Genomic DNA, 12,023 nt, shown 5'->3' with positions numbered 1-12,023 from the left:
TTAACCCTTCCAACACCTCAGATAGAAATCCATTCATAGCCAAGTAGCAGACTGAATGATAACTCTACATTTACGTAGACATCCTATATCTTGAAGTTAATGATAATACATTCATTGATACACGTGCGCCGGGCGCCAGACCTACCCCACGAGTGGGGGAGATCGATGGGGGTGCACACACGCAGTGCCGCGCATGCGTCGTGGGTACTCCGGTTGATGTACAGGCAGCGACAGAGGTTGTTTGGTCACTTGTATTTGTTTTTTTTGTTGAATTGTATGTGAATTAATTTAAAAATTTGAAATTTGAATTCTTTTTCGTTTAGAAAATTATTTAAAAAAACAATTACATGAAATCAATAATAAACCTATATTAAGAATTTTAAGATATAGTTTCAACTATATTTAAAGAATTTTTAATATGCTGTTTTGAGTTTTATCATTAATTTCGTTACTTTGATAAACTACTTTCAATAATTTAACGTTGAATATTTGATTAACCCAATAAAACAGTTATATTTAATATGGCATGATCTTAATGTAGTTGATCTTTATTAAATAGGTTAGCAAAGATAAAAATGAATAAATGACCCCCAAAAATCCCTTATAATTTTTCCTCACTCTACGCCCTAGAAAGATTTCTCTCCCGTGCCAAAAAAGCTTCTACAAAAGCGTTGTGTGCGCGACATTACTGCGGCCGACTCCAGTCGCACTTTGCGGCAACAACGCTGCTGAAAGCTCGCCTGAACGCTGAAACGGACCGCTGAAATAATTGAATCACTTCACAGTTATTTAATTGATTCGAAATTTCAATTCTATTTCCAAGTTCATTGAAGTGCGTGTGAAGAATATAAAATGTAAGTTGAAATTTTCATTGATTTTGTATAGTTATTTTGAGTTATCATGAACTTTCTGCGTTAAAATCATGATTTATGATTATTTTTCACTAAATTTTTTCACTTATGCTAAACTATCATGGAATACTATAGAAAAACCGAAAAAGGGTTAAGTTTTGCTCAATTTTCATAGTAATGTTACCATTTGCCGCATACTTATTTATTCCCGGCCGGCTTGTCAAACAAAAGGACTCGTTGCGTGTTGAGGCAGACTAAAACAAATGAATATCTTAGCAGCAACAGTTCAGTAGTCAATCATACATTTTATATGTATGATTTACTAGATATGAATTCTATGCTAATTTTTACATTATTCCTATTTCGGTTGTCTTGCTTGGCAAGTGGATAATTTTTGTATTGGATGTTTTTACATTACACCTTTGATACTCTCAAGCTTTTTTAAGCAAATTATGTATTAAATAATTGTCTGTGAAGTTTTTATTAAAACAATCATTTGACTAGTTCGACATTGAGTAGTAACGATAATCCTCTACCCCAAACCTTTATTTATTTTCCTAAATGTAGATCATTTTTCCGAAATAAATCGAGCTCGTTTTCCAGTCTCGCAATATTCATCCAATACATTAATTTATTCAAATAAACTACGTGGCTTCCGTAATACTTCCTAAATTTTAATCAAAGTCACATTAAATTAAAGTAAATTAATTTTGTAATATCCTTGTCAAGAGATCTCGTGTCGAAATGTAGATTTAATATCAGTTTCCCTTTTCCCGACAATCTCGAGCTGAGGCAGCTTAACTTGAGCCTCGTATAATGAAAGTAGCTTTCTTAGCTTTACATTTTGATTAGCTTGAAACTCTGAAAGGAAACCTTATTAAAATTCATCATGCGACACTTTTTGCGTTGACTTATGTCTCACGTTTTCTATGTATTTGCTCTATTTTCCGAGAAATTTCTTCAAGATATATGGGTTTCTCCTTATGTTATGTGACGTTGGTTTCTTTTATATTTAAGTTTTCCTTTACAATTAGAAAAACATCGGTGAAACGTTCAGAATTCCGACCGTAATTTTATAGAATACTTACTAAGATAGAAACCTGTGTATACCTGTGTACTGATCATCAGGCTAACAAAATAAGGACATAGCTTAATTTAGTTACTTATAACCTGAAGTTTATGAAAGTAGTGAAAAATAAACTCGTATTAAATTCAAAATGTCTACAGTAAAATTATTACGTTATTGATTCTTTATAGTATTTCTTACAAACCAAAAATCATCTCTCTTTTATTTTTTTATTTAACATTCACATTCAATTCTCAAAACAATGCATATTAATTCTATTTCTCTACAAAATAACTAATTAAATTTAAATCGCGATCCTACCTTAACAGTTAAATAATTTACATACACATAAATAATTGCTGCATTCTATACACATTTCTCGGTAAACGGTTTGGAATCGTGACGTCATCTGGCAACATGCCATTTTTCCATCGATCGGTCTTCGGGCGAGTTGTTATTAAGTGAAATCGATATGCATAAAACATTACTGATAAAATCGATATAGTTTGAACGTCAAGGTGAAAAGTTTAACGTTTTGATGACTGTATTAGGTTTGTATTGAGATGTTGTTTTCTTTAAGTTTTATGTGATTATGACACGAAGAATGGAGGTTGTAGCTTCATGTTATTTAGCTGATTGAATTCAGTTTTGTTTTTACTAAATATTGTACGATTGATTGGGGAGCTATTTCACTTAAGAATGTTTGTTGTGAGGAATATGTTTAGTTAAATTGTCTTAAATGACACAGAGTAAAATCGGACTAAGAAACGAGAGATAAAAAAGCTTTTGAAAATTAAAGCACTTTTATAACCGTTTATTCTATTAGGCCGTGTCAACCAGTTTTAATTAGAAGTAATTAAAAGCGTGGCCTTGTATTAAGGGCAGGATAACAAGGGTTTAACATGGCATTGATATTAGAAGGCATCGGTGTTACTACTGTCATTAGATATGTGTAAATGTATGAAAATCATTTTATAATTAAATTTTTTGTTACGTATGATATAGTCATAATTCGCGAGGTGCACATGGCCAGAAATTTCAGAAGATCAGAAACAGAAAGGGGGAGGCTTTTGAACAGCTGTGGGGTTTGACACAGGATAAATGAACATAAAATATATAATTATAAAAAATAAGGATCTGGTCTACCATTCCAATGAGAATACCTATAAAATTACATTCCTAACAATCGTAAAATGGGCACAAGAAATACCTACATTAAAAAAAACAAAGCCTCGTGTTAACAAAATAATCATAAAAAATAAACAAGCAAAATTTAAAGTTCAGTACAACTACCACCCTGCCAGCATGAAGACAGTTTCTGTAACTTGAAAGTAAGAATATAAAGACACTGGTTTGAAATGCCATTAAAACTCGACTTTTCCGTTCATGAGCAAAGTAAAAGTTTTAACAGCTATTGTTCTCGGGTTATGTAAACTTTAGAATTTATTTACATTTGAAACATTTATACGTACAAGAGAAATTTTTAATTTTTGTAGATTTAACATTTTTATCTAGGAGGAAATTGTTTTATTGGTGTTAGGTGACCCAAAAAAAAAGATTTATAGTTAATTTATAGTCTGTCCATAGAAACGATCTATGAAATAGTGGTTAAGGTTAAAAACAAGTTTCATGGTCAATGTTACATAATAATATATTATTTATTAAATGTTCTATTAAAGTTTCTGCAAAGTCTGTCATAACTACTAAAAAGAAAACCTTTTCAAATACTATTTACTTCAACGTACAAAAATTCAAATTTCGTAATAAATTTACTTGAAATTGGCACCAGCGACGTAGTAAACAAAATGTATGGCTAAATAAAATCACCTCTTTTTTCTCGACTGCCGCGACTTACGTAACTTATCTGTATACTTAAAGTGTTTGCCAGTGCTGTTTGGCAAGTTTTCAACCCTCAAAGTAGGTGGCTCTGTCAGCCATGTATCTGTCTAAGTGCCTTATATAATCTCTTGGGGTTGACCGACTTTGTATTTCAATACCTTGATCCAATTTTTAAATTGATCGGGATTAAAAACTTTTCGTGATTCACTTGTTTTGTTGTTGGAATTTAGGTAAGACCTAGCTCACGAATGATGATGATAAAATGCATTTAAATAGAGTGCTTGTTTAAAGAAATCAAAATCATTTTTTTTAGTTTTTTCCACCCAATGCCTACTTTTATGCCTTCAAATACCTAGTACCTTTTGAAAAAAACTTATCAGTATCCTAAATATCCATTTGATTTTTAGGCTAGATATATGATTTTTGATGTTTTTATGCCTTTTTTCTAACTTAACTCAGAATTATTTAAATTTATTCTCGAAAATACTTGTCTATATTGACACATTTTTAACCTTGATCCTTATCACGTATTTCAGGGCAGCAGAACCAGGTAATGCTCAAACTGGGCTTGCGCCTCCAGAACCTGAGACCGGTCCAGATGGCGAGATCATTGGAGGACCTCGCACGCCTCAGCAGATCGCCGCACAACGGAGGCTGCAGCAGACACAGGCTCAAGTCGATGAGGTAAGTCCACCGTATAATCCGTACAATAGTATGTCTGCACGATAACCAGCAATAAGTATTTATTGCCCTGTAGATGGTATTTTTTCTACCAGTATCGCAGAGGTTTCACAAACATTCAAGTCACGTGTACAAAGTCTCCCAGACTCAGGACAAGTATTTGTGGATCACACAAAGTCAAACTCATGCGGGGAACAACCTGCAACACGGCCCTCTCAGTTTGACGTGGAGAACTCAACCACTTTATGTTGAAAATTTTAAGAAACTTCATCGTTTTCCTCTCTTTGCATCGAGGTTCAAGTTCTAAAAAAGAGGTTCCTAGATAGAGACCTCTAAATAGGTTTATACTTAGTTCCAATTATTTTTCAATAGTAGACAGTTTGCAAGCACTGGGTCCTCTGTAGTTCTAAACGTTACCTAATGATTTCAGGTGGTGGATATTATGAAGACGAATATGGATAAGGTCCTGGACAGGGACGTGAAGCTGTCAGAACTTGATGATAGAGCAGGTACGATCAGGCAAAAATTTAAGGGCTCATTTAGACGATGCCAAAACTTCACGTGAGTTGCGAGACTTACCGAATTAAAATTGAGTCTAATTCAGCTTTAAGTTGGTATTGCAATGTCAAAAATAAAACAATTCCTTGTAGTGCTTTTATTTCTCGGTTTCAATATAGTTGGAAGCAAGTTTAGGAAGTCCAACAAGTAACACCAAACAAAACTATTTGTCAGAATAATAGATCTCAATTATTAGGGTGGATGATAATAATTTTATATGTATAGATGCGCTGCAATATGGCGCATCACAGTTCGAGCAACAAGCCAAGAGTTTGAAGAACAAGTTCTGGTTACAAAACCTCAAGGTAAGTTTTAAGTAACACTGAAAATCAAAAATAAACTTCTTAACTACCGAGGCAAACATTAAATCATACTCTATAATATTTCGTGGATAAAAAGAACATCACGTGTCAAAAATAAATAACAGACTTACAATAAAAACTAAACAATAAAAAGAAGACATAATACTGCACCATAAAACAAACTATTTCTACTGAACAAAATATTCATGACATTAAACAGTGGATCTTACCAAGACACCTTATAGCAAAACTCATTTCGTCGTGAAAGAGGGACGCTGTTATGTGTATTGTAGAGCGCTCTCACCCTTCCACAACGGTAACAGCTTTGCTTTAGGGTTTCATGGTACAGGTGCGACTTGGTTTTAGAACCATTTTATTAGTTTAGCCGCACAGCATAGAGAATTTAGTACCTTGTAGCGTTGGAAATGCAAACTAGCGGGATCTAGTAATCCTATAGTGTAAAAAACTGCACTGTCATGAGAATCGATACAATTGTGTTGTGTCATGAAGCTGAAAGAAATGTTTATTAGGTCTACGTCTGAATGGACTGCTGACGAATACTGACATAGTATGATGGTCTAGAAAATATTATAATACATTGCTTTTTGGCTCTTGCTGTGGTAACTAAGTCCAAAAAAAAATAAAAAAAAACAATGTCATGATGGAACTTTGATAACTAACGTATTATTCAAAATAGGTATTGAATTAAGAATAAATTAAGAATCTAATAATTTCCCATTACAGATGATGATTATAATGGGTGTGATCGGAATCGTTATAATAGGCCTACTGTTTGGTAAGTTTTAATGATTTTTGTTTTCATTTCTCTCCATACTCGGTGTTGTTATATAAAGCTTAGCGGTCTGTTATAGAACGTGTTTGAAAAGTAGGGAGGGATGGAATTTGACTGATCATCTTCAAATGCTGGAGATCTATGACACATTCTCTATATTATATCATCACCGTCATGAACAGCCTATATTTGTCCGTTACTGGACGTAGCACTCTTCCATATCCTTCTATTTTTTGTATTGTGCCCTCTGCAATCAGTCTTAATCTGCTTGTCTATATTATTTACCAAACTTTAAGTCTTCATCTATCTCATGATGAGATATGCTTTATGATTTCTTTCCACTTGATTCGCCGATTATAACCTATTAATTTTAAAGTCGGTCGCAAAAGGCATCACCATTTTACTAGTATCGTTAACTACATAGGTATGTTCATTACTTATTAAACACTTCTCACTAAAAAAGATTTCACTACACAGATTTTACTTCTCCAACATCTCAATTCAGTTGTCAAACATAATTTCACCACTGGTTCATTTTGGGGTCATATTTGGTCCACAAAGGGATCATATCAGGGCGGTATTAGGGCTCAGTCATCTTGTATCTCTCCCTACTTTAACATTAACGCAAGTCTTGTGATTGGCTACGTCTTGTTAGTTCTGCATCCGAAATCTTCTTGTTCTGAATGTTTAGTACTTAACCACGACCGATGTTTACTGCAATTGGCTTCTTAGCTCTTCCAAATTCTGTGAATTCTGTTCTTCTTGTTAGATAAGTCCAATGTTAGATGTTAAGCACATGTTCTATGTATACGCGGTGGAGTGGGGAGTTATTGATCCATTAACGTAACTTAAATAAGCAATTAAAAATATGTATCAAGTTTTTTTTTCAATTCAAGAAAAAAATATATTGAAAATGTTAGTGTTGTTATTAATAGCTTCATACAATACATTTTAAAGTATTTAAATTGATTTACGCAACTTTAATACGAACAGAAATTATGTAATAGCACCAAGATCGAGCTTTTGCTGTTCAGAGTTAAGCTTTGTTAAACGTGGCAGTTAACTAATTCCAAATACCTAGCGGTATTTTCCCTACATAATTATATAATTTTAATATTAAATAATTTATCAGTACTTTGGTCTCCTTTAACAGTTTTTTACTTGACGCCGACAATCACTTGGAAATTTTAAGGTATCGATCATTCGGCATGAAATATAAATAATTTAAATGTTCCACACTTGCTATAAACAATGTGTTTCAACAAAACCAGACCTTATTAAAAAAAAAGTTTTTTTTTTACCTGGAATTGACGGATATCTTAAAAGTCTATCCTATCACAGATATAAATGATAAAAAGGTGGGTCTACCTAGCACCTAGCTACCTAGCCAAAAAATAATTGTCATTAACTTTTAAAACTGCACTATTTGTCCACATGTATCTCATCAACCGTGATGGCTAGACATAGAATACCTGCTATAAAAACAAACAACAAAAAAATAATTTGGTGGGTGACCTTTTTTTGCAAATTTGATTTTCTTTAAATTATTTTTACCAACTATTTCTAGTTTTGACCGATTTTTTGAACTAATGAAAATTATTTATTCGATTCAAAAATATGTATATATTTAAAATGTTTGTTGAAATACATTGTATACACTGTACCAGTAAATAAACAAAACGCGCATTGAATAGGATATAAAAAATAGGAACATTTTTGGCCAATTGCGTCAGAAGGACATTGCATATATTCTTACCTTGTGTAACTGACATGTTTACTAATGCGTAACTCTGAACATACTAATTTTGACTTTGAGCAATTAATAAGTACCTATTCTAAAGTATCCAATTAGTTAGAAGAGTAAGATAGTGCCTTTTCAGGCCTCTTCAAAGGGCTTTCACGTATGTGCAAGTGGGAAAATACTCTGAGAAATGAGACAGTTTTGGCTAAAAGCTTTTAGTATAAGTTCAAGGTTCATAAAAAGCCTGCCATTTTCGATAAAAACATATCTTTACTAAATATCCTAACAATCCAATCTAAATAAATAGAGCGATCAGTAGAAAGTATTTGAGACACTGAAATTGGTGCACGCTAATTCCAAATAAACGTTTGTGTCGTGAAAAAACTATTGATAATCCAACCCCCTCACAAGCACATGTGTGTAACTGCACTACATTCCAAACTAACACACAGTGGCTTAAAGAACAAGGATTTTTGAGTACAAGTGCACTGGTGTGCTGAATATCTACACATGTACAAACACAATCAAAGCATGTCAATGTGTTCATGTTCTTGAACTACAAGCAATATAAAACAAATGACTATCAATGCACGTGAATCTATTGGTGTATATAAGCACAAGCTATGAAACAAATGAAGATCAACGCACGTGTGACGAAAGAATGCACGAACACCGTCCCGGTTCTTTGGTCCCCCCTCCACTGGAAATATGCATGTATGTGTAACCCCTCTACCACGGTGCACGTCTGTTAAACCACGGCTAGTATAGAGGGTAGTCGCTTCGACGCATATGTTCTGCTTACCGCTCTTTGCAGGTGATAACATTAAACAAATGTTTGGTTAGTTCGGTACCGAGGCACGCCGACAGTGGCGGCCCCACCACCGATAGCGGCTGGCAATAGCACTATGACAGCGAATACTAACCATTGTAAGTAATCTAATTCTTCTTTCAACCCTTTGTCTTTCGCATTCAGCATTTTTTGAAGTAATTTTGGGTGAAAATGAACTATATTTTGTTATCAGTCATTTACATAGTTTGATAAATCAAAGTTTCGACGACTTTTCTATTTTGTCGCATGTTTGCCAAGAAAGAAAAATAGGGAAGTCTAAAGTCGAATATCCCTCTCAATATATCAATATGCTCTTTTAAGTCTGAAAAATATAGTTCAAATTTATCAAATAGTGTTATGTACATTCATAGGCAGCATTGCATGCGCTACGCAGATGCTTTTTATCGCAAATGTTATTTCCAAAGCCTGGAGATTTTAGACTAAGATATTTATTTAAAATTATGATATCGTTTCATAGACCAAAAACAAGACTAGAAAAAAGACAAAGTTTTATATAAGTACATAGGAATATGTTCCAAATATTAATGGTCTATAAAACGATTTATTTTGTGTGTATTAACTCCCTAATATCCCAATACCCTGTAATATCAAAGCTATACACAAAAAAAACGCAGCTTTCCACATCACTACATAATATGTAACGCTTTCAATATTTTTACTCATAATACATACTCACTAAATCCATACTCAGTCCTCACTCAGCATTCTCACAAATACATCGCTAAAGTGTCTCTACTCACAATACATTGAGTGAACATTGAGTAGATAGGCTATTTTGAATTCAAAGCCATTTACACACATTCTTGTTTGTTTAGTACACGTTTCAATTTTCAGACTTTTTAAACGGCACTTTATTGACTAATCACATACTCACAAATTACACATCACATCAAGTGTAAACATTACACACATAACCGTAACTTTCAATACTGTAATTTAACTTTGAGACGTTCTTAAGTATCTATCCGTCTCTACTTTTATTCTGTGTGGACAAAGATTGTATAAGACTTCATAAATAATAGTATTAGCCTTGTTATACGCTCCATCGCTGAGTTTAGGCCTCTTTCCATACATAAAAGATGCCTATGTATCGTGCTGCCTTTATCTCTGAAACTTTGGACGTAAAAACAAATAGATACAAAAGAACGTTACAAAGCAAATTACTGTTGCGTACGGCTATGTGTATTACACACAAGCACTAAAGAGTGATATGAGGAACATCTCTACATGGTATACACTTGGTGTGAGTAAATGTGTGTTACCTTTTGTGTGCTGTTGTGTACGTCTATTTAATAAAACATTATTTTCAGGAAAATATATGTAATTTATTCACTCCGCATCCGTTGGGTTCCACTTCAAATGAGAAGCTGATTTATTATGTAATAATTTATTAATAATCTATTCTATGTACCTATTGTTATAGTTAAATATAAATCTAAAAAAGAAATTTAAAGGAACGAAATATTACACAATATATTCGGCTGTTTTTTGAATAATTCAATTATTCAAAATGCTAAAATAATTTAGATATTAACTACCAAACGTTTTTTCCCTTCACTAAAAAGTATTAAAATAATATATAACCAGTGTTTTGTCCCTTTTACTCTATCCAAGTAACCAATTGGTGTGATAGAGAGAGAATATTGGTCAATGTGTTTAAAGTTGTGAACAGAATTACAATAATATTAAGTGTGTTTAAATCATAAACTATCCGCATACAAGGTGTAGACTAAATTTTAGCAATACACTTTTTCCTTTTTTCTCATTTTAGATTAATTAATAATAATGAAACGAAATTTATGGCTGTCTAAAATTTGTTTGCGTGCCTTTTAGATACTATATTTAGAATTCTGTATCTACTAACTCACATTGGGCACTAATGTATAAATATTATGAATGCATAACTACATCGGCCTAAAGCTAAAATAATGTTAAAAATACTTTCAAATGTAGTGGAATCTATCTGATAATGTAATATAGTTCTAAACACGTTATATTTATCTAAATTCCTGACACTAATCATTTCATTCTTGTATTACACGTAATAACAGCAACAGTAGGATAATAAGGAATTGAAAAATACGAAATAAACAAATGAAATAACAATAATACAAATAATTTTGCTTATTCAATTAATTAACCGATCTTATGAATAGAATCGTAAATTAATTAATTAGTTATTTTGAATGTCCAGTACTATATATTCATAGCGTCTTAGAAGTCAATTATTTGCAATTTACACAAATTATTTACATTATAAATAAAATATATATTTTAGTGACATTGAGATGTCAATTAAAATTATTTTATGGAATGAATATTATTATTTATGACAGTGATTATTGATTTATTGTGTCGTCAATTTAAATTAATTGTATAAATAAATAAGCTGGAGATGATATGAAAGCTGTAAATGCTTACAGTTTTTATTGGAGTGCCATTTAAATTCTATGTGATACTTTATTCATTTATCTATAAATTTATTTGCAATAATTATACATTATCTATCTATAGGTACTGTAGTTACCTAGATAACGGACAGATTGAGGGGAATGAGGTTGTATTTTCTTCGTAGGTAGGTACAATGTGAAATTGTAAGCAGTTACAAATCAAGGTGCCACTGACAATATTAGTTCTTTTATATAATAAACGAGTGTGATAATTAAAATGAGAATTTGAATTATATAATTATAATTATTTGAACTATTCGATGTTGTGCTAATCGCTTGTCTTTGCAACGTAGTTAATGATAGTACTTAACTACAAGACTTAAGAGGGAAGGTATAAGACAAAATTCTATTATACACACAGTAGGAAAAATATATTCTGTCTATTTCATAGAGTATCTCATAGGATATCTTATAGCATTCCTTATAAAGTGTATACAAAATATAACATGATAAAATCTTTATGCCCCAATGGGTTCTGAAGCCGGTCTCAGTGAGTGTTGTGAAAACCGAGAAATACATTAAATGTTATTCAATTGTTTATACAACACAAACTAAGAACGACGTCTAAATCTTATTACAAAAATAATAATAATTAAATATTCCTTAAAATTTAATCTTTGACAGTTGCAATTTGCGACTACGTTCCAAGTTTAAAATCGTTTGTTCAACGAATGAATTTTTAAAACAATTATAATGTAATTCATGTTTAACTCTATTATTTATTTATTTATTATTATTGTAGTTGAATAATGAACTAGTTCATTATTATAATTTCAAGTTACACGTACATATTTCACGTGTTATTTAAAGTCACAGATTTTAACATTATAAATGTTGTAATTATTTGAAAATTTAATGTAAATGGAATTATTGATTATATAAAATGTGATGA

General features: G+C 32.0%; 1 protein-coding gene across 4 annotated transcripts; it reads left to right on the top strand.

Annotated features, from left to right (window-relative positions):
- Positions 1 to 642: 642 nt before the first annotated feature.
- On the top strand, positions 643 to 10,810 carry LOC113499712 (vesicle-associated membrane protein 2-like). 4 transcript variants are annotated; one of them, XM_026880279.1, is made up of 7 exons: positions 643 to 854; positions 4,293 to 4,440; positions 4,868 to 4,946; positions 5,221 to 5,300; positions 6,042 to 6,093; positions 8,675 to 8,758; positions 9,992 to 10,810. In XM_026880279.1, coding segments are annotated over exons 1-7 (447 nt in total). In that variant the 5' UTR covers positions 643 to 852; the 3' UTR covers positions 9,994 to 10,810. The 4 variants fall into 4 exon arrangements, with proteins under 4 accessions (XP_026736080.1, XP_026736079.1, XP_026736082.1 ...); XM_026880278.1 differs by lacking the exon at positions 9,992 to 10,810 and having other exon boundaries at positions 8,675 to 8,819; XM_026880281.1 differs by lacking the exon at positions 8,675 to 8,758 and having other exon boundaries at positions 645 to 854; positions 9,992 to 10,155.
- Positions 10,811 to 12,023: the final 1,213 nt, after the last annotated feature.

This window comes from Trichoplusia ni, chromosome 12, assembly GCF_003590095.1.
Source record: "Trichoplusia ni isolate ovarian cell line Hi5 chromosome 12, tn1, whole genome shotgun sequence".
NCBI lineage: Eukaryota > Metazoa > Arthropoda > Insecta > Lepidoptera > Noctuidae > Trichoplusia > Trichoplusia ni.
This window is presented reverse-complemented; position numbering and strand designations above follow the sequence as displayed.

Coding starts and splice junctions, on each gene's coding strand:
- LOC113499712 (XM_026880278.1), top strand. Junction 4,947..5,220: donor AGAACTTGATGATAGAGCAG/GTACGATCAGGC, acceptor TTATATGTATAG/ATGCGCTGCAATATGGCGCA. Junction 6,094..8,674: donor TATAATAGGCCTACTGTTTG/GTAAGTTTTAAT, acceptor ATGTTTGGTTAG/TTCGGTACCGAGGCACGCCG.